At 35.9% G+C, this 24837-nt stretch overlaps 1 protein-coding gene across 1 annotated transcript in view; it reads right to left on the bottom strand.

The window, feature by feature from the left end:
• Positions 1 to 24311, bottom strand: part of LOC122149281 (EEF1A lysine methyltransferase 4-like) — a 52997-nt gene extending 28686 nt beyond the window's left edge. Inside the window, 2 exon segments of the mRNA XM_042778824.1 lie at positions 4110 to 4393; positions 24149 to 24311. Of these exon segments, the coding sequence (XP_042634758.1) occupies positions 4110 to 4393; positions 24149 to 24308 (444 nt within the window). The 5' untranslated portion in view covers positions 24309 to 24311.
• Between the last annotated feature and the right edge of the window lie 526 nt (positions 24312 to 24837).

Here is a 24837-nt window from a genome sequence, read left to right as displayed (position 1 = left end):
CAGTCCTCGGTATAAAGCAAAGAAATCTGATAAGATGTTGATTCTCTCGATCCTCGATCTCTACTCTTTCTCTCGTTTACTTTTCCAAGTGAGTGTAAGAGCCATAGGGCAAAGAAAGTAGAGGGAAAATGAAGAAAACGACCAGACAGAAAATGAAAGTTGATGTGCAATTTTACCATCCAATCCGCAGCCACCCTCCTCAGCTGCTTCCCTCTCTCTCTCTTGAAGTATTATGTAACCGGGCCCTAGGCATGGTAATTAGGAAGCTTTAGGTATTAGCTAAGACCAAAGACAAGAACAAAGGAACAGTAAGAGACTCTGAGTGTGTGTGGGCATCCTTCACCACTTTCATAAGGTTGAGCCATTAGCAAGCATTTTTTTTTTTTTTGATCAGTCAGACAGCACTGAACTTCAATACTCCTGACCTGTGAGTGTGGGTATGCAAATTACAGGTTAAACTTATAGTGTGTCTGATACATTAAATTGGACTGAATGTTTATCATTTAATAGAAAGTTGTGATTTCTTTACTTAAGTATTCTATTCTATTCTATTCTATTCTATTCTATTCTATTCTATTCTATTCTAGTGCAGAGCACAAAGTAATTTTCTAAAGTGATTAATAGAGAACTTCATGAGGACTGTGTGTGTGGATACTTAGCCATACCTTGGAAACAAAATTGTAGGATAAAAAAAAAAAACTTAAAATAATAAATATAAATAATAATTTCATTTGAAAAAAATGCAAAGGTCAAATTTGAAATATAATATTTGCAAATCTATTCTTTTCATTAGGGCAAAGAAAATATTTCTGTACCCACCAAAAGTGTAACAGGTGTTGTTTGAAAAATGGCAGTGGAAGAGCCAATACAGAAATCAATTAATAAAATGTAGTGTTGATAATTATTAAATTACTGTTTAAATTAAATAGTAATGTAAAAATGGCAAATGGGAAATGTAAATTCAAATAACGAAAAAACATTGCCATTTTATATATTACATTTCAAAGTTAATGTTGTCAAAGCTTCAATATTTTATGTAGGTTAATGTACGAAAATACAACACTAGATTCCAGTAGCTAGACAACTTTATACACTCCTTTAATTTACACAAACACACAACCATATATCAAACTCTTGTGCACTATAGGGGCTTTTGCTAAAAAGCCTGGAAGTACTGATGGTTGGTAAAATTGCAAAATATTATGCTGTTCACAACCTCAGACAAAGCTCTCACTTATTCACCACAGACAAGTGTGACACTCACTGAAGCAATCTGTGTGTGTATGTGTTTGAGGAGGGAGCCCTGTGTGTGCGGACAGCGTTTCTATAGAAACGGATGTGGGTGATTCATGGAGCATGTCAGGCTGAAAAATAAATCTCACACTTACATGTGTGTGTGTGAGAGAGAGACAGCGAGTGGGCATGGTGATAGTTTAATGTTTTTGACTGTTTAAGAGTGTTTTAATATGCCAGAGTGTTATGAATGTGAGTGTTTGCATGTCATAAGGGGAGTATTGACATAGTACCAAATAATCATTTAATGCTCTTCAAATATATCAACTTCAAATTATTATTGTATATATACACACAAAACCACAAATTACTATTGTATACATGTATATTGCCGCAACATTGCAGCACTGCCTTGTGCACTATTGTGTGTGTATATATACATATATATACATATATATATATATATATATATATATATATATATATATACACACACACACTAGTATATAACTAGTTTTCACTCACATTGACAGATATATTATACTTTTTGTTTTAGGCAAAGTCACTGAATTTACTTGCATTTGCATCTCAAGTAAATGCATCTTTATTTAAGGATATTTAGATATTTGTATTGAGAAACAAAAATACTGAGGTAGATATTTATTTATTGCAATGCATGCAACATATAATTCCATGAATTTATGAATTTAAGACTTTCTGCCTTAATTTAAGATCTTTTTAAACCCTTAAATTGTGAAAACGCAAATTAAGACTTTTTAAGACCTGCAGAAACTCTTGATATATAGATATATATATATATATATATATATATATATATATATATATATATATATATATATATATATATATATATATATATATATATATATATATATATAAAATCCATTTAATATTTGCCCTAACCCTAAAGAATATAAATGTAATTAAATTGAAAATATACAAATGAAAAGCAAAACACATATGAAAAAGCCCTAGGCACAAACAAAAACTGAACATCATATATCAAAAACTACTCACTATCATGTGTCAAGACTCAGAGTCTCACAGGAATAACCAAAGGCACAGTGTCACGCTCAAGGACACATGCTGATGGAAGACCATCAGTTTACAGATCTACCTGCTGCAAGACTCAATTTACTTTTACATTCTCATTTTAACTTTTATAAACTTCTATTATGAGCACATATCATAAGTGGTGATATCAAACTTGATATTCTTGAGCTGTCAGTGGATTTAATACACTTGAAACTTTGATCAATGACTAATAGTTGCTAGACAATAACACAACTGCAAAACTCCGCTCAGAATTTAGGTGTTTTAATCAACCTGAAGTGGAGTTATCAGAGCCATAAAAGACCTCGAAAAAGTCCATATATATATGATAGTTCACCTAAAAATTATGTCATAATTTACTCACCCTCACATTATTCCAAAATGTTTCTTTCTTCTGTGGAACACAAAAGAAGATTTTTTTTAAGAATTTTGGTAGTCAAACAGTTGATAGTAACCACTGACATCCATAGTATGGAAAATAAAATACAATGGAAGTCAATGGCTACCACAAACTCTTTAGTTACCAGTCAAAATATCATCTTTTGTGTCTTTGTGTCTTTTTTGAGTAAATGATGACCATTTTCATATTTGGGTGAACTATCCCTTTAATAATGACATTGTTAAGGATAAAGTGTGTATTTTTTTATTTATTTTCCTTTCCTAGCTTAATATGGAGAGACATAAACACAGATCAGTGGTTGGAGAGTGTTTGGAAAAAATAAGATGTTTGAAAACATGACAGAATCTGTAACTTATTTACCATATTTACCTTAACATCTGGACTCCTCTATCCTCTCAGTACTGAGTAAATACCTAAAGCTGCAAGTTACACCAGAACAGAAGGAGAGATGACCTTGTTTCGCCATAACCAAAAGCATAAAACAACTTAACAGGCTTTGCTAAGAAGAAAACTGTGCTCAGTATGATTGTTTTCTCTAGCTCATAACCTCCCTCTTTCCTTCTTGAGGCTAAATAGTTGTAAAAACAACACAAGATGTATGTATTTTTGGATGTATATTTTTAAATGTTGCGGCCATCATGTAAATCAAGTCTCTGGAATGTGAATGACACTAATGTGATCCTGAAAATGTCGAGAACACACTCTCTCTCTCACACACACACACACACACACTGCAGACCTAATCTGTGCTGCTCTGACATACTGATGAATAAACTATGAAGGGAGGAAACTGAACTGACTGTTACACTATTAACATGAGAGAAAGAGATTAAATATAAATGGCTCTGTGATTTCTGCTGTGATGAAAGGTTAGATTGTACGGAAATATTTCCTAGGAGTTTTAAGAGTCAAAACATCTATTAGCAGGCCTTCAGCATGCAAAAAAACACACGGTTGTTTCTGTGCCATGTGGCCCTCGCTGTGACATCTGATGAATAATTCTTGCAGTAGTGCATTGTGGGATTGAGTGAAAGCAACTCAGCCTCTATGAGTTTAAAAACACAAGGTTCAAATTGCTCATTTAAGGATAAAAGGGGAAAACACATACATCTGTGGCCCCTTATGTGACTAAACATGAGTCAGATGCTCCTAGCACATCGTCTGTGCTGTCATTTTCTTCCAGTCTTCATTAAGGGATGTGACAGATGTGGAAGTTCTTCAAATTTAGAATTAATCTTCACCCAAGAGGTAAAGATTGACTCATATGGATGGCTATTTGCAAATACAGCTCTACTTAAATACAGATCTACTAAAAATACAAGCTTTTTTTTAGCCAGCTAAAAGTCGACCCTTTGACTTTATCCTTTAAAGTCAAAATATTAGACTCAGTGTTGTTCCTCACCTCCAAGAGAACCTGGTGCAGCAGTTTGGCAGCATTCTCAGAGACCTTCCACGGGTCGCTCTCCTCCACCAGCATGGCATCCAGAGTTCCTTTCTCCAAAACCACATCAAACACACCATCAGGGAAGGCCAGTCGCCGGGCATCCATGCACAGCCAGCTGAGCTGAGCACAGTCCTTGTGTCTCTCCGCCATACTCTCCACACAAATGCTGGAGTAATCCACATTAGTGATGGAGGTGTAGCCAGCCTGGTACATATCATAGCTCAGAGCACTATTACCACAACCTGAGAAAGAAACAGAGAGTCTGGCGAGTGAAAACAGTTTGAGAGTTATATTACTGATCTTGCAAATAAATGTGGTTGTCACTCTCAACTCTCTACTACATTCAAAAACTGTAAGACCAAGCACAACAGAATAGATCAGAAAGACATGTTTAAAAGTGAGACTTTGAAAAAATGCAAAAGACATCTGTCTGAGACATGAGAGCACAGAAAAACAACAGAAAATAAAAGAAAAAACAATCTGGACTGAAAGTAAGAACACATCTTCTGTGTGAATGATGATGCTAGCGTAGGCCAAAAAATTATTAAAGTGCCATGAAAGTGATAGTTTTGAACACTCTTATATTAAAATGTGCCACCCGTGTGACTTTTTGGATAAAAAGTTGTCAGATGATTCAAAATCACCTATCTAACCAGAGGTGTGAATGACAGGAAGTCACATGTTGTGACTTCCTGTTGTGGCATGGGTGTTGGGCGTCTCAGCTCTTGAGGCGAGAGCAACTTTAATTATCACCTCCTGTCTAATTAAAGAGTGCTTAACGAGCAATCTTACAGAGGGCGTTTAATCAAACGCATTTTCTTTCTTTTTACAGTTCTTCACCTCTGTCTGTAGTCAACACATCGCTCTTCTCACTTAACACTGCATGTAAAGATAAAGTAATTTTTCACAGGAACGTTGCTGCTCTCTCAGTGTTATCTGGAAGCTTGCATGCTGTAGTCTCAGCAGGACGACAGGCGTTTCTCTGGAGGCACCTAACAGTACGTTTAAACCAGAGCGTCTCAAACTCTATTTATAGCTCTTTATAGAGCATATCTCACTCATGCTGCCACTCTTCTCCCAGATCTCATTACAAAACCATTCTGTGCAAGTGTGCCAGTCTGTGCCAACAAACAAAAAAAGGATGTTTTTTTGAGCATATCAAAACCCAACAAGTCCACTTCAGTAAAACAACCCTTAATTTCTGTACAAATACTACTGACTTGCGTCTGTACAAATATTACTGACTCTAGAGATACTAAAAGCTCCTTATGTAAAGAAGAAAATCCAGTATTATTTATACACTATTATAGTATTGATTACATTTTTATAAAGCTTTGCTTGTTATATTTTTCATTTATTATTTCAGTCATTTATTATTTGGTTTTGACTTTTTTGTTGTTTTTATTAAATCTTTAATTTTATTTCAGTTTCAGTATTTTTATTACTTCACATTAAACTTATCTGAGTAGCCAAGGTAGCATTTCTAATTCATCAAATGATTTTTTTTTTCAAATATTTTACCAATAATATTTAACTAAAATGATTTTTAGTTTTAGTTAACAATAACGATACTGAAACCATTATTTATAGTACCAACTTATTTTGGTTTTATAGTAGAAACAACTATGGCCTAACTACGGTATTTTAACTATAGTTAAAATAATTCAAATAATTTCTCCAATCCAATCTCAAGGGTGAAATTTTTAATTTCTGCACCACTACTGGTATCACATGAAATTACAGTCTGTTTGTTTGGAAATAATACATTAACTTTTGGATTTTGGGACAGGACTGTTTTGACCAATGGCAAAGAAGGTTTTCTATTTAGGAAACCTGTCTGAAACCAGCCATTATTTCTCCAATTGTGTTTGGTGCCACTAGAAAGACAGAAAATAATTAGTCAAATATCTTTTTAAATGTTTTGGTGTGCATAGAAACGTTGAACATGAGACAGATGTTTGTGTGCCGTTTATATTGATATGCTGTTTATGTCAAAGGTCAATGGTCATTACGACAGTGTAAATGTGTGTGTGAGTCCAGAGGGAAAGAAAAGAGAGAAACAAATAGACAGAGGGAGTGAGTGTTCCTGAGCTATCAACCGCTGCCCTATCTACTCTCATAAACACTCCTTGTTTCCGCTCTCTCCATGACATCAGCAGCTACACATGGCCTCTGACCTTCACTATTGCTGCCTCGGCCTGGATCCCCCTCTTCAGTGCTTTAGTTGTGGCAACGAGGACCTGGGAATTTCCAGAGCGGAGACACTAACTATCAGGACAGAATGCTAAAGTTAGTCTGGCATATCACACATAGCATTCCTTCATTCCCTGCTCTCTCACTCTCTCCTTCTCCACATAGGGAGACGGAAAAAATGATTCCAATGTCTCAGACAGTCACGAGACACGTCGGACAAACATCTCAAGATCCAGAGACTCGAGCAGAACGTGTCATACACAGGTCTCTAGGTAATATGTCTCTGGAACAGAAAGCAGTCTCTAGGATTCACTGTATGAACACTTTCACCAGTCAGGGTCCAATTTCACAAAACCACCTCTATTTCTTTTTTTTCTGAAAGTAAATGTTTAAATTAGAAACTGTTGGACATCTCAGGCAACTAAACACTCTCACCCGTACTGTGAGTGAGGGTCAGTGGAAGTTTTTATCCTTGAGGAGACAAATGTGGCTCATCTATGCTTTCCTATAATGCCCCAGTGCTGCAGAGATAGTGTAAATGATTTAGCACAATGATGTCATACCAAGTGGAGCATGAAACTTCAAAGTATTACACAGCACCGGCAGAATTAAGACATGACTACAAGCCTCTCAAAATAAACTAGTGACACAAATGTTTAAAAAATAATGAATTGGCTAAGCATAAAATTAGTTTTTGCTGCACAATATTGAATAAAAATGTGATGTGATGATGTGATATGCAATATGATAATTTTTAAAGTGTGTAGTATCAATTTAAATTATTTAAAAAAAGATGTATCCAAATATATTTTTTAAATGTATACCATAACTTTCAGAACTACAACTTACTACCAAAAATAAATAAATAAAGTATTTGATACTTAGCTATAAATGAGCTCAAAAACATTAGATGGATTAACACATTACTCATATCACCCACAATAACTTGGTATAAGCTAACCAAATTAGATCAGTACCAAAAGGAACAGGTTACACAACATGCCTTCATCCTCAAAATCCATTAACAAACCTACACAAAATAAATACTACATCACACAAAATAAATTTTTCCTAATTACTTTAAATTGAAATTAATTTAAGCCTATGTCATATTTTCATAAAGCTGAGCCTATTATGCAGTTTATGGTAATATTCATTTTCATGCTTTTTTTTGTCTGTGTGTGTGTTGTATGATAAACAATAATAGTGCCATTATGTATTTCCATTGGATCACGAAGCAAAACCAGCCAAGAACCACAAATACAAATATCATAACTGGCCACTGAAAAACCTATTGCGATTGTTCACACAACAGACACAACAAAGCAGTTCCTCTGCAGGTCTGTAATGAAAGTACAAGACAGAAACGCAAGAAGCGATACAGATCAGCATCTAAATGAGAGGAAACCCACTGTGTACCAGAAATTATCATCACTTTCCTCTGAATTGTGACTGCTTCTGATATTGGTGTCCTGAACATCCATGTTCTTTCTTGGAAAACCTCTGTGTGTTTTTCTATCTGTAGTATTAACATTCACCTTGATGTTAAATCCATAAAGGCACACACACACACTCTCATATAGTTCCCGGAAATGTCAGCTTCACGGAGGGAGCGGCTCTGTTGCCTTGGAGATGCGAGATAGAGTGCAGCACACCGACTCCCACAGGGCTTTGTTTACCAGCCTCCCAAAGCATGCTGGGAATAGCAGATACACAAAAACACACGAACACACAAGAACTGAGAGAGAGAGAGAAAATAACCATCATCAGCACTGCTGTAGTTAGTTCATAAGAGTGCAAACATGTAGGATGAGAGTAGTGGCGAGCACATGTGCATACGGCTCTAAACATGTTCTTTCCGTCTATGAGCGTGACGTGTCTGTTTATCTCGGTCACACATACAGAGACACTGACATCATGTCACACACTCATTGAAATATTCTCAGATGAACCATTTAACCAAACTAACTCATCGCTAATGAACTTAGAGGTAACTTTTATTGTTACATGGACACCAATGCATGACTGATATTTTTCAACAACAAGACATAACCGATGGAACAGTGTGTGTGAAACTGACTGTCAGGTTCGTACTCTCAGTGTGAAATGTTCCAAATTGTTGAGACAGAGTTCAGACTAAGTACAAACTCACGTCTCTCTGCATTTACATAAAATCACTTGTGATCACAAATATGAAAACACTTCCACTTTTGATCCATATACAATGTATATGAACTCATATAGGCCTATATAACAGAAAATGTGTCTTTATACGTAAAGTAACAAACAAACAAATAAATGGGGTCAGTCAGTAAGAGGAAATTTTAATACTTTTATTCATAAAAGATGCATTAAATTTTTCCAAAGTTACAGTAAAGGCATTTTATAAAAGATTTCAATTTCAAATAAGTGCTATATAAATTTTAATAAATCAAGGAATTATGGAAACAAATGACTCAAAAAAAAAATGTATTAATTGAGCAGCACAGCTGTTGTCAACATTGATAATAATATGAATCTTGAGCTCTAAATCAGTATATTAAGATGATTTCTGAAGGATCATGTGACGCTGAAAACAGAAATGTAATGTAATAATGTGGCTGTTGAAAATTCAGTTTTGCATCACAGGAATTAATTACATTTAAAATATATTAAAATAGAAAACAGTTTTATAAACTGTAAAAGTATTTATAAATATTACTTAAAAAAAATGAAATAAATGCAGACTTGGTGAATACAAAAGACCTATTTCAAAAATATTAAAAACTTACCAACCTCAAACTTTTCAACTACATACACACACACACACACACACACATATATATATATATATACACACACACACACACACACACACACACACACACACACACACACACACGTATGGCAAAAGAAATAACTTGGCTGTTATCATCTGATCATGGGTGATGCATCTGAACTCACACGATCCCAAGAACAACAGCAAGATGTCCTTACATATTTACATGTTTGTTTGTTTTTTTCAACATATACAAAAGTTGATATAAATATGAATTAAATACCTAAAGAAGCTATTTAATGGAAAAGTTTAATTTGCTAAAGTAAGCTTAATAACTATACACATGATTTTCAGTGGTATGTTACCAAAGTAAGCCAAAAAAAATGAGTAGGCACAGTGATGCTCGAACTCACCCAAAGAAAAAGGGAATAAAGAGGTATAGCAGCCAAGACGACATTTCCAATCACCCTCCTGCCAGGCTGCAGTCTGTGCTCACACACACACACTCAACACAACTTCTCACATACTAGTTTTCACAAGAACACAAGGGAGCCTTTATGTGTATTCTCAGGTGTGTTAATATCGTTTTCACTTGAGTGGGGATCGCCGCATAGTATGTGTGTGTGAGTGTCTGTAAGAAAGAGGATGTCCCCTGTTGTTTAAAGTGATATGAATCATTTTTGTAAGTGTTGAGAGAAAGTATGTGTGTGTGTGTGTGTGTGTGTGTGTGTGTGTGTGTGTGTGTGTGTGTTTGGTGCAGAGATAACTCTAGGTGAATTCCTGATGAGACTCAAGGAGCTTTTCTGAACACACACACACGGTTTCGCTGGAGGGGATGTTAGCAGTCGACTCACAGCAGGAGAGAATGAGAGCAGGACGGAGAGATTAAAGAGCTTACTCACCACAATCTGTACACAGAGAGAGAAAGAAAGAGGGATGGAAGGATGAAAAGGAGGTGTGGAGGGCACTTCAGACCTCTTTAACTTCATTGTGACCTTAGTGTGCAGAAGTCTGCATGAATATTCATGCCATCTTTGTCATTTCACGTATATGTGATGATAAAGCTACACATATCCTCTCTACTTGTGTACTCTAGTCGATATGTCTGTATTTCCCATAAGCCCTTGCTCACAGTAAGTGCTTTGTTGTTAGTGAGAGACTGTGTCCTGCCGGAGGGGCTCTCCCTGAATCCTCTCTGCTCTGACAACGGCTACACTGCTGCTTATGTAACAGAATGCACCCTCTTTGGTGTCCAAACTACCGATTCCAATGGATTGGTTGAGTCAGATTGGTTCCTGTGCTAAAAGACATGTACAGAGAGGTTTATTTTACCTGAAGAGTTCACAGGTAGATGACAAATAACATGGTCATCATTTTTTCAACATTCCGAACATATAAATAAAAAATAGTAATATAAATATACATAATTGTATCAAAATACATATATACACACATTTTATTTCTCAAATGTAATATTTACATAATAACAACATTGAAATTTAAACCATAGATATACAATAAAAATTACGTTACATAATATATATAAAAAATAAATGATCAAATTACATCAAAAGCATACATCTTATTTTTTAACACTGCATTGTAAACAATATGTATTATAGTTTAACAGATGTAATACAAAGTTACATTACACATCACAAAGTTTCATTTACATCTATCTGTATCTATCTTGTATAACAGATTTTTCACCTGTTTATTAATAAACAAAGCAAAACAAGTAAAACTTGTCTTATGTTTACAAAAGCAACACCTTTTTGCAGGATTTGCTCAAGCCACAAGATTATCAAAAGTATCATTCACATCTGTAACAAATGTTATGGGACTAATTTCAAAGTATAATACTTATGGTTAGCCATTTTGAAAATGACATGTCATGTCAGCTACCAAGAACTGTAACAGGAGAGAGACATTTACTATGACATCTACAGACAAACTTGAAAACAGACAAAAAACCTTCATGGATATTTGAACATTCCTCTAATGAAGAGCAAGAGAGAGCAGCTGATCTGTGTGACACTCAGTACTGCATCTCTCTTGACATGATATGATGATGTAATGCTTCACACACACAAACACACACACACACAGGTCCCTTAATCTCATCCTTAATGCCTTCTTCTGGCTCAGAATTCACACACACACACAAAATGCCTTTTCTCGTTCTTCAAGTGTGTGACAAGAAATAAGACAGTTGAAGACAGAGAGAGAGCGAGAGAGAGAGAGAATGAAAAAGAGAAGAGGGCAGTTGCATCTGACCTTGAAAAGAGTTTTGATTCGCTAAAACTTTTAAGTATGGAGCTAGCGCACACACTGAAGCAATAACACTGAGCCTAATATTCAGTGTTGACCTCTGCACTTTGACATGCACACATAGGATCATGATTCTGCTTTGACCCTGTAACCCTAACAGAAGTTATTACTAATAACAGAGGAAACAGCTGAGAGTATGTGACCCCTCTATACACAGCCAACAGGCCATCAGCCCTTATTTCTGTTTGTGCCAAATTGAGCTCATCGTAAATATTTCCTTTTATGAGAAGATACATATTTACTGTTTTAGGGTTTAAACCTCAAACATTTCCACCCTCAACTTCTTTCCACGGTAAAGTTTACGGTTTAACATATTAAAGCCTCAAATTTCTCACCTTGTCGTTGATAAATATTTCAGCTTTTTGTTCAAACATTTACTCTTTTGTCTATTTTAGTGTTAAAACCTCAACTCTACTGACTTGATTACAGTTTTAGTGCCCTTTGTCACAAGCGTACTGTAAAATGTCATATTTCAGTTTTAAAACAAACATCTATGCTTGTTTATAGTACAATTTAAAGTTTTTTAAGAAGCTTAGTTAACAATAAATGTACCATTTTAGTGCTAAAAACACAATCATACTGGCTTGTTTATAGTTTTAGGGTCCTTCAAAAGTTTAGTGTAAATTTCAAAGTTTCCATTGTAAACATTTTGACTTATTTTTGTCAAATTAATGTTCAAATATATAAATAATTTGCTGGTTTAAAGTTTAGAATTTTAGAGCTACAACTTCAACACTACTGTCTTGTTTACAGCTTTAGTATCCTTTCTACCTAGTTTACTTGATATGTTTAATCTTGATCTCAAGTCAGTCTCTGGCCTACTTCCATGCAAAAGGATTTGATTTATTAATCTTTTACCAAGTTATCTCTTTGGATGAGTCTGTGTGAGTGAGAAAGAGATTGATTTTTCAATACTACTCATTTACTCCTATTGCAATTTTACTTATTTTACACCATTTTGGCAAAACACATTTACAGTTATTGTCATGCAGATAAATCCCACTAAACTGAAATCAGTTGATGGACACAGATTACTGCAGTACCAATAGGTTTTCATTTGTGTTCATTAGTAAAAGTGAGTCCTCCCGTAATTCCCTAATTAGTGGATGTGTTTGTAACCTCTACAGAGCCTGTGTGGGGTCAGAGCTGCCAAATACCTTCCTGCTCTGCAAACATCCGAAGAACAACACAAATCTTAGCTGACTGGAGCTAAAGGTGAGTAGAGGATGACGTGATAGAGCAACAGACAGCTCAAACTTACTCCGAGATGCGGTGAGAGCAAGAGAAGCTTCTAGAGTTGATTATCCTGTTGCATGTATTCAGAAGAATTGCGGAGGATGTGGAAAAAAAACCCACATCTCTGTCCATCTGTTGGATTTCAAAGCATACAATGTCAAAGTAGACAGGGTATAAGACAAGATACCTGCATGTGCGTGAGAGGGGGAAGGAGGGTGTTTTTTTTTTCTGTGCCTCTGCTTGTCTTTTTGAAAAGGGCAGAGGACTCTGCAGCCTCTGAACTCCCACAGAAAAGCAACTCTACAGAAATACTTTTATTCTGAACTCCACAGACATCAAATCTAGCACAAGAACACTCCACTGTCTAACACCCCACACACTTCAACACTGTACACCCACAAGAGATAAAGCCCAAGCTCTAAAGTTTCATGCCAAGACTTCATTAGAAAACGTGTTTGTGGTATAAACCACAAACAGTACATATCCTTTGCAAAAACAGTAAAAATCTGCCTTGTCGAATTAGAAAAGATTTTAACAAAATAAGAAGGATCATAAAAACTTGCATGTTATTTCTCATTTTGTACTGTCCTAAATAAGCCGTTTTACACACACGTTTAGTCCACAAGACAAAATAATAACTACTTTCACACAAATAAGCCAGTTCAAAAATATACACACTCTTGAATCTTAATACTGTGTGTGGTTACCTGGATGGTGACAGTTTTTATGTTTTGTGATAGTTGTTCATGAGTTCATTGTTTGTCCTGAACCTTTAAACTGCTCAATGTTCTTCAGTAAAGTCCTTCTAATTCTGTGGTTTTCTAGCATCTTCTGCATATTTGAACCCTGGACTATATGATTTTGAGATCCATCTTTTCACACTGAGAACAATGGAGGGATGCATACACAACTATTATATAAGCTGCAAACATTCAATGAGGCGGATAAAAGAAACACTGCATTAAGGGGAGTGTAAACTTTTTTTGAATTGGATGATGAAGGTAAACTGTACATTTTTGTCTTCTGGAAAACATTGTATGTAGCTTCTTAAGGGAAATACTAAAAATATATGATCTTTAAACAAAATAAAAAAGTATATGTCATCCTGTTCAAAGGATTACAAAAAATAACATGCTATTTTATGATCTCTCTTGTTTGTTAAAATCATTAACATCTAGAATTTTCTGCAAGGGAAGATAAACGTATGAGCAGAACTGTATATATACATAAACTGTCACATTTTGTTGGTTGAGACGACTCCATTTTAGGATTTCTAATCAAAAACAGCATACCGTACCTTTTGTTTAGAGGTACAAGAGGGTTTGGTTTTAGTTTTTAATAGGTACTTGGATTTGCCATGACCCAAGCAGATTGTATGAGTCACAGTGTTTGGGAGTTAATCCTGCTGTTTGAAATAGTTAAGATTCCTCTCTGGTTCTATTCAAATCCTGTTCTTTCTTTCAGGACTGAAAAGTAGACTAAGGTCAAAGTCAGTGATCTCTTCTGCACCTGATATCTCAGCAGAATATCTCACTGAGTCAGCAGCGTCTATTTGCGCTGACTGTCATGAATATCCAGCATTTTAATTCAACCACAAACGGTAAACACATTTCACACATAGGAGGATGGATCCATTACCTGCAGGAGGTCAGAGACATCCATGAAGCAGACAGTGTTTTAAATAGTTAGTTAAAAGCTATATTTAAAAATTAGTTGGAACTTGTACTAAATAAATGCATTTTCTTCATTTACAATACTGGGCTATATTAATTTAGGCGAAGTTCTGGGTAACACATATACAGGTGCAGCTCAATAAATTAGAATAGTTCATTTATTTCAATAATTCAACTCAAATTGTGAAACTTGTGTATTAAATCCAATGCACACAGACTGAAGTAGTTTAAGTCTTTGGTTCTTTTAATTGTGATCATTTTGGCTCACATTTAACAAAAACCCACCAATTCACTCAACAAATTAGAATACTTCATAAGACCAATAAAAAAAAAATATTTTTAGTAAATTGTTGGCCTTCTAGAAAGTATGTTCATTTACATACATACTACTGTATACTACTTCATTTACATACATACATACATACTCTGTATCTATCCTCCATGTTTTCAGGGCTCAAAGAAAATCCAGAGTTTGTAATTACATCATTGTGGTAGCAGCATTCATGTGCATTCAACTCATAAATACAATCTTTCCAACTTGACTTTAACATGACTTGACTGCTTCATGAAGCCTAAATCTTTTTGCAGTTGTGATGTATCATTTGAGCTAAATCTAGAGCTAACAAAAAGCATTCACTAACTTCAGCTCAAGTTAAAATCAGCCATCTGTCAAGTAAGAAAAGTATTTGATTCCGAACCCCGCTAATGAAGTAATGACCAGTTTTAGAGTTCATTAAAATGTAATGTTTTTAAGTGTTAGTGCAGAGAGATCTGGCAACAGTATGAATCTGCTGGAGAGGTTGCAGGGGTACAAAGTGGGGCAGAGGAACCAAAACTCTACAGATGCGACTGTTGCTTAGGAACAGATCATTCCATGCCTGATCCACTCACGACAGTTCTTCGTATAAGCACACAAACACAGTCACATGCAGATGAAAGCTTGCCATGCCCACACATTGGCCCCCTACACACGTTTGAGTGTGTATATATGTAAAGTATGTCTTATTAGCGAAGGCAGCTGCTGCTTTGCTAATTAACTCTATTGTTAAAGGATAGAAGGGCTATCACATACAGCCATTATAAAAGAAAAACAAATAAAAAGGGGAGAAATAAGGCGAGAGTGACAGAAAGATGGATGCATTAGAAGGTGACTGCAATGGATCAAGGAGAGAGGAAAACACAGACAGACAGACAGACAGACAGACAGACAGATTGTTTACCCTTAGCATAAACAAACATATTCAAAGAAATATGTATTATCATAGAGAGACAGATAGAATGACAGAACAACAGACAGATAGAACGACAGACATACAGACAGATAGACAGAAAGACAGACAGACAGATAGACAGAACGACAGACAGACAGATAGATAGAACGACAGACAGACAGATAGAATGACAGGCAGACAAATAGATAGAACGACAGACAGACAGAAAGAACGACAGACAGACAGATATAGAATGACAGAACAACAGGCAGATAGAACGACAGACAGACAGATAGACAGAACAACAGACAGACAGATAGATAGAACGACAGACAGATAGATAGAACGACAGACAGACAGATAGACAGAACGACAGACAGACAGAACGACAGACAGACAGACAGACAGACAGATAGACAGAACGACAGACAGACAGATAGACAGAACGACAGACAGACAGATAGAACGACAGACAGACAGATAGAACGACAGACAGACAGATAGAACGACAGACAGATAGATAGAACGACAGACAGATAGATAGAACGACAGACAGACAGAGAACGACAGACAGACAGAGAACGACAGACAGATAGACAGATAGAACGACAGACAGACAGACAGACAGACAGATAGAACGACAGACAGACAGACAGATAGAACGACAGACAGACAGACAGACAGACAGACAGATAGAACGACAGACAGACAGATATAGAATGACAGAAAAACAGGCAGATAGACAGACAGAACAACAGACAGATAGATGACAGAACAACAGACAGAAAGAAAGACAGGCAGGCAGACAGACAGAACAACAGACAGATAGATGACAGAACAACAGACAGAAAGAAAGACAGGCAGACAGACAGAATGACAGAACAACAGACAGATAGAATGACAGAACAACAGACAGATAGGACGACAGGCAGACAGATGTGTCTCATAGTCATGAGCACTGAGCTGCTAAAATAATGCTAATATAACAGTGACAGTAATGCTTATTATAGAATAAACAATCAAAGAGTGTTTAATAAGAAATAAACATTTATGAGCATAAACAAAGCCTTTGTACTAGAATTGTTGTGGACTTCTATTAAAAAAAGAAATCTAGTGATTCTGCAAAATCTATTTACCAAGACAAATATCTCGTACATGTATACATACAGTACTTGGCAATGAACGTGATTCTGATTCTGAAATGGTGCAGGAGAGATTTTCAATTCAAAACGATCACAAGAGTCAGTCATGACAGAAACACTTGAGGTTTTACACACCCTTTTACATCTAGATGAACATACAGCAAAGTGTGAGATGGGTCACATAACACTAATTCCCACACACACCAGAACTGCTGCTCTTGAGAGATTGTCTTGTCTGTTAGTCAGAGGCAAGAGCTGTCAGGAGAACAGAAGATGAGTCGATAGACACAACCTACTTCCTGTGGACAAACGCCATCTGGCCCTTAAACACACCTCCAGAGAACTTCCAGTCCTTCACAGACACACATGCAAACTTCAGTGAATGAATATTGTATAATGCTTCCTGTCTAATGAACAAATATATAACTTATTATATTACTGCATAAATGCTCACAATGAATATAGAATATGAATACTTTGAGAACAAATTTTAACATCCAAAGGAATTTTTATATCAATATAATTTAGTATTTTCATACCGTTACAGGCTCAGTTTGAACAAGCAACTGTATATATTTAATACAATGTATAATTTTTAAGACAAACTTTATGGTGGCTTATGAAAGCTTAGCCAGAAAGTTTGAAGTAGTTAGAAAAGCTTGAAATTTGAAGGTTTTAAATACTCAAAGATTTAAGTAGTTTTAAGTTTGAAGTCTGAAGGTTTTCAGTCTCTCAGACAGAAAGCTATATGTTTGCTACGGTGGTCTTCATTTGTTATGGTGTCTTGGGTGGTTGCTGAATTCTTGCTAGATGCTTGTGTTCTGGCTGATTGCTAGGGAGTTGCTATGCAGTTGCGAGGGAGTTCTGGATAGTTACTACAGTGTGTTGTTATGCTGTTGCTAGGGTGTTCTGGGGCCAGATTCACGAAAATCTTCTTAATAAATAAAGACATTTCTTCTTAAGAATGTTTCGTGAATCCAGCCCCTGGATGGTGGCTAATCGGTTGTTATAGTTTTGTTATGCATTGCTAAGATGTTGTAGCTGTTGTTTTGAGGTTCTGGGTGGTTGTTAGGTTGCTCTGGAATCAAGTCATATATAGAATAAAAAAATGAAAAAATAAACAAAAAGACTTCAACCCTTTTTTAAAAAATAAATAAATAAATAATACTTGTATTCAGCAAATATGCATTAAATTGATCAAAAATGTCTGTAAGTACTTCTAAATTTTTATAATAAAATGTAATTACTTTTTTTTTTTTAACTTTCAATTCAAAGTATCAGTAATGATAATAAGAAATGTGAATAAAGTTTGTGTTTGTGCACACACACAGACACAAACTGCATATTCAATTTCAGAAGGAAATTTAAAATAATTTGGCTGGAAAGCGGAAAGTCAATGCAATGTGAGAAAATTGTGACAAAAACAGGAATGGGGTGACCCTCAAATGAAGGCATGTGGCATTGCATTTAGTTGATTAGGCATATCCACTGTAGACAGCTTTGGCGTTTTGTTGATTATACTGGGAGCAATCTAGGTTTACCACATCAGTCTAGACAGACTAATCTGAAAACTTGTTTTGCAACATCCTCCTGCCCTCTGACCACTGATGTTAAGTGATTCTTGGTTTAAGAGCAGCAGGCAGAATCAATCTTTCCATAAATGGTGAAAAAAAAACATATGGAATGGCCAGACTGGGCACTGGCCCTGGCACAGGTGGAAAAGGAATATCAGAGATGGGAAACTTCTCTGCAGAATCCCAGGTTGCCATAGTTACAGCTCAAAATGCCCCACTCAGTCTAGAGTCTAGTAAAATAAAGTGGAAGTAAAACTAAAACTGACCCAAGATCCATTCTAATGACAATTTGAAGCCAATATAAAGTCTGCACCTATGACTAACTTCTCTCAGCAAACAGTTTATGAAAATCCAGCAAAGACAACCAGGAAACAGATCTAGAGATTCCTGGGAAGGACGAAAGCCTGACTGTGTATGTTAATATAAGTTAACCCAAGAGAGAAAATATACATGTATGGGAGTCAGATCAGATGCATGTGGGAATTGAACACAAGTGTGTATGTGTGTGTGGTTATCAGGTACAGGGTATATAACTCAAACCCTTTCATAAATCACACATACACAAACAGTTTTCTTTCATGTGCATCCGCTGCCCCATTTATTGGAGGAAAGCCCATTTATCATCCGAGCCCCGTTGCCCGGGTAACCCAGTTTATATTCCAGACATGAGTCAGAGAGAGAAAGAAAGAGAGACAGTGAGAGAGAATGAGAGGAATTCTCCCTGATCTGCAAACAAATAGGTAACACAGTTAGAGGACCAACACACAAAGCCAGGTTTCCTACAAGGTCACACATAAGGCATATGTGCACTTTACAAGATCACACTTATGCATAATACAGTGTACATACAAAAAAAACAAAAAACAAAAATCATGAATATAATCTACCCAAAACAGTATCCAACCCACAAAAACACACAGCACACACTTACATATTTGTACACAAAATGCATATTTTTACTAAATCAAACACATTTACAACTATATTGTATGCTTGTACTAATATATATATATATATATATATATATATATATATATATATATATATATATATGCAAAAATATTTTTCAAAATTGATTAAAAAAACAATCTGAGCAACATATCAGCATATTAGAATTTATAAAGCATCCTGCAACACTGATGACTAAATGGAATAAATTAAACTTTAAAAAAAAATTAAAATAAAGTTATTTTATTTTGTAATAATATTTCAAAAAACAAAAAACATTTTAAAAGATCACCATGAAAAAAACAAAACACATTATATTATGTTATGTTTATAACGTATATACAACAAAAACAATGGTTCAACACAAAACTTTCTACACAAAAGCCCACTCATTTAACTAGCAAAATTTTATTTATTTTTTTAAATTGCATCACTATATTCTTATGCTTAAATTGTACAAATGCAAAGCATATGTATATAACCAAAAAAAAAAAAAAAACAAGGTCCAAAACAAAAAGAGGTCACATTAAACGATACAGTAGCACTCTCATTTAACTACCAAAAATGCTTTTTTTTCCAAGACATCACACACAAATATAGTAAAATGCCCTATATTCTTATGCATTTATAGCATGCCAACAAATTGCATTCAAATAACCAAAGCATGACAGATTTTCCCACTTGAGCACAACAGTGGGCAAGCATCGCTCACATGCAACCCAATTCTTCATTCAATTTTTCCAACTTCCATTCATAAACTGCATAGGTTGTGATGGGGGGGTAACCCCCACATGACTGCAGTACCTTCCAGCAGCATTGACTCCTCTCAGCCAATCAGAAAGTAGAGGGAGAGGAAGGAAGATCAAAACAGGCTGGGCAGTGCCAAGGAGATACTGCATAACACCGCAGCCTTTCCTTCCCCCACCATTCATTCATCCACTTCGTTCTTTCATTCATCCCTTCACAGATTCATTCATTCATTCATGTCATCACAGCTACAGCTAATCTGGACCACAGGGCTCGCTCTCAACATGGTGCAGTCCAGGGTTCAGAGCCCGTTACGTGTCTCTGGGGGGTAATGAATGCCAAGAGCAAGAGGAAAAAAAGACGATGCTCGCACTGTGAAGCGAGCACTGACTCACACTTTTTCTGACCGATAGTGACTCATGATTTCTCTATTCAAGACGGTTCATTCTAAACTCAATTGCCTCAAACTCTTCAGGACTTCACTGAAGATTAATTGTGATCATTCTAACGCACAACAAAGAACACTTGAAAGCTTCTCTTTTTCTTTGTTAGCTTGTTCACTGCAGTAGGGTTCAACAGTGAAACCAATAGCAACCAAGAGAGAGTGTGAATGGGGGACCCTGTTGATGGTGCACTGGTATGACTTCAGTGACCACCCTCACACCTCTCTCCTTGATCTTTCCATTCTGTCTGCAATGACTCTAATGAATTTGAGTTTGCCCACTGAGTGGAAAAAAACACTTGAGAAGACATGCTAGAAATACAAACACTAATACACATGTATATACGACTTTAAAGGAATGCTCTGTGTTGATCAACAACATACTATGAAACTCCGCAGAAAATGATTCTGATTCAAACCTCAGTTTGTTAAAAATACAGACTGACATCAATTTCAATGGCCTAACAATTTTAAAAGGAGTATTTCACCCCAAAAGATTATATTCTGTCATCATTTACCCTCATGTTGTTCCAAACCTGTATGACCTTCTACTGCAAACAGAAAAGAAGATATTTTGAATAAAGTTTTTAAAATAACTGTTATTGTCTTAAACAGTGTTTGACCCTATTAACTTCTGTTTTATTATATATAAAGACATTTTCCAAAATATCTTTTGAGTTCTGCATTGGAAAAAATGCAACAACATGACTGAGTAAACTGAAAAAAGAATGACAGATTCATTCCTGTATAAACTGAGGGGTGAGTCATTATTTTCTGCATGCTATATGTATAAATTAATGGCTAACTATGGTAAACTTGTCTTGCAAATGTTATCTGTGAAGACTACTTCTCACAGCAATTATTTGATAAGCCTTAATTTTTTCACATTGAGTATCCTGTTTCACTTGCAAGTTCAAAAATTTGGGTCAGTAAGATTTTTTTAAGAAATTTATATTTTATTTTTTAGTTACAAATAAATACTGTTCTTTTGAACTTTCTATACATCATCGGATCCTGTAAAAAGGAAGGCATGATGGTTTCCACAAAAAAATTTTAAGCAGCACAACTGTTTTTTTTAACATTTATAATAATAAGAAATTATTTGTGTGCACCAAATCAGCATATTAGAATGATTTCTGAAAGATCATGTGACACTGGAGACTGGAGTAATGGCTGCTGAAAATTAAACACTGCCCTCACAGCAATAAATTACATTTTAAAAGTTATTTTGAATTGCAGTGATATTTCATAATATTACTGTTTTCTGATTGTACTAATGCAAACTTGATAAGCGTAAGGAAAATTCTTCCAAAAGCATTTAAAAATCTTACTGACCTCAAACTGACCTTTCAACTGCAGTGCATCTCACATTACTGAACTATGAGTGCCAAACAGAATTGCATGATCTTTTTAACATATACAAGTGTCCATCCTTGCATACAGTTTAATCAGGTCATTAATTAAAACAAAAAACAGCCATGATTTATTTTTTTCTCAAGACCATTTCCCTCCCGCACTAACCATAAAACTAAACACAGTTTTTGCTACTATACCTTTAAGACCATTATATGTAAATGACCTGTTATGCTCAAATAAGCTCCACATGCTAGCACAGTTTACACATCGTTCTTTAGGGCGAGCCAAATTGCTGAACAGACATTGATATGCAAATGTAGTGGTGGCTGTGCCATCAAAACCATGACCACTTTTAGCGAATGAACCGTTTTCACATCTTTGTTTCCATTAATGGTCCAAGTTTCACATATGCATAAAGGTCAAGAGCAAGATGGGATCTGACCTGCCTTTCTCTGTGACAGAATCTGCTAACGTTAACTGTAGGGATTCCACTTCTCCTCATGCAACAAACCGTTATGCAATCACAGAAACTTGAGACACATGCAGCCTGTTCAGGAATCTGCCCTGAGCCACTGCATTATGGGTAAGGGAGGACACTTATGTTTTTGTGGCGGTATCCTTGAGCATGGAAAAATAAAAGACGAAGGCCAGGAAAGAACTTGATGGAGAGAGACCTTTCATAACCAAAGAATCCATGTAAATTATAACCCAATCCCAAGCAGTTCAGCAGCAATTTAGTGGAAGAAAAACAAAAAGCTCAATGGAGAACAAATATTTCATAACCATATGATGAACAAAGAACTACAATATTCAATTCAGCAGCAATTTAGTGGTAAAAGGGTCATGACTGGAGCATTACATAAAAGACGTTTGTTACTTGTGTCAGAGGTCACAAGTGAAGCACACCAGCGAAGGGTGTGTGTAAGAACTCCTCGCCCTGTTCCCGAGTTGAGAAAGGTCACAGAGAGCGTAGCTGTTGTGTTTGTGAGGGTGGACTGTGGAGGAAACATGATATGGATGCAGTAAAGGTGTCTGTGTGGGGAGAGAGAACGAAAGAGAGAAGCAGAAAAGAAGAAATAAAATCTGATAAAAGAAAATCTGTTTATTGTTAAGTATGTGTTTTGCAAAATCCAACAATCTATCTCGAATCTGTCCACATTAGACTAAATCACAACAACTTGTCTTTAAACACTACGCTAGGAACACACTCCATTGATCCAAGATGCATGAAATAAAGCTCAACATTGACCCACACTAGACCCTAAACCAATGTGCTTTTATTATGCCACTTTAAGTGTGTGTATGGTGGTTGATTGATTGGTAATTGGATTGAGATATAGCTGAACCAGTCCTTGGGGGACAGGAGCTTGTGTCACTGCATTGAAGAACAGATCTAGAGCTTAGAGTGCATGTCAGAGGTCCACACTCATCTCTAATACAGCACCAGCTGAATACATATACTGAATACCAATACTGCCCCCCTCGAGTCTGACTATAACACTGCAGCTACAGTAAATCTAAAGATTATGCGTTACAGCGCTGCAGAATGCTTAATGCAAATAATTCACCTCACTGTTTGTCCACCAGATATTACCCTTAAAATAACAAAGCTGGAAGTGTGAATGTTTATACTGCACCAAGAAACCAAGGTTCCTCGTCTAGGCCAACCAGATGATAGGAAATTATTTTTAAGCTTCTCCATGAGAAGTATTTTGTAGGTTCCTTTGGAGAAATCTGGGGTTACGTGAAAATGTTACCAACCTAAATGTAACCATTAAACCTTGCTATCTGAAGACATAGCAACGAATAACTGTTCAATAAATTACTGTTCAGGATACATACTTAAACCACATTTGATCAAAATTTGCTCATTAAAGATACACCTAGTAAGTTCTTTATTTATTTTTCTCTTTATCATCTCAACAGTACCAATAGATTTGGATTGCACTGCACTGTGATTAGATGGCTGAATATCGTTTTAAAAAACAGATTTTTATTATTAATATTAGTAGTAGTTTGGTCTATTGCATGATGCAGCATGTGTCTGGCCCATGAGAGAGTGACCTGCTCCATGTACATTAAAACAGATTTACTAGAAGACTAATAGGGCTTATGCCATTGAACTTTACTGAGCAAGTGATGTAATGCTAAATTTCCACAAATCTGTTCCAATGAAAAAACAAACTCATCTATATCTTGGATGGCCTGAGGATGAGTAAATTTTAAGCAAATCTTCATTTTTGGGTAAACTATTTATTTAAGGCAGATAAAAAAATTCTCACAAATAATGCAGCAGCAACCCCTGCTGACCATTGTGTAATATACACAATTCAACGACATGCGATGGCTCATTATGCTGGTTTTGTTTTCTAAGTGTCTAACTTACCTAGCATCAAAATGTTTTCTTCCGTTCCCACGTGCTATTTGAGCAGATGTTCAAATTTAGTGAAGTCCCCGAACCACTCGAAGCTCTCCTCAGTCGAGTACCGCTCATTCCAGTAATTAACATCTTTATACCTGGCGTTAGAGTCCGGCAAATATTCCATCCTGCTATAAAATAGAAATGAAATGCACACGTGTTATTAAAACATGCGTTGCTGTCACATCTGTTGTTGTGATGGTTTTATAACACGACAAGCCCAGTTGTGTCTGGATCTGATCTGTAAATACTTTGCATAATGTTGACTGACTACACGAAACACGTTTTTGTTAAATACGCTTTCCGACCCGCCCACATAAAAAAATATAAAATAAAATTCGGTACCCGGGCTCTTACCAAGTCAATGTCTTTAACAGTTAAGTTATCCGTTTTACTGTGAAACATGTGCGTCTAAAACACCGAATAAAAGAACAAAAGAAACTACTAGTGGGTATTCTGGGTCTGACTTGACAACACACGTGTCTGTGTGTGTGTGTTTTCACGCATTCTAACCTCGTGGTCATCATGACTCCAAGAGTGGGAATTTAATGCTGTGATGTCAAAATAAAAGTTTATCACAACGCAAGAGGTTGTTTGCTTGACATTGGGAAATTAACCGCACTGGCATAAATCTTGCGTACACTACATAGTTTATA

Source organism: Cyprinus carpio, chromosome A2 (assembly GCF_018340385.1).
Source record: "Cyprinus carpio isolate SPL01 chromosome A2, ASM1834038v1, whole genome shotgun sequence".
NCBI lineage: Eukaryota > Metazoa > Chordata > Actinopteri > Cypriniformes > Cyprinidae > Cyprinus > Cyprinus carpio.
The sequence above is the reverse complement of the archived record's forward strand: the minus strand, read 5'-3'. Positions and strand labels throughout refer to the sequence as shown.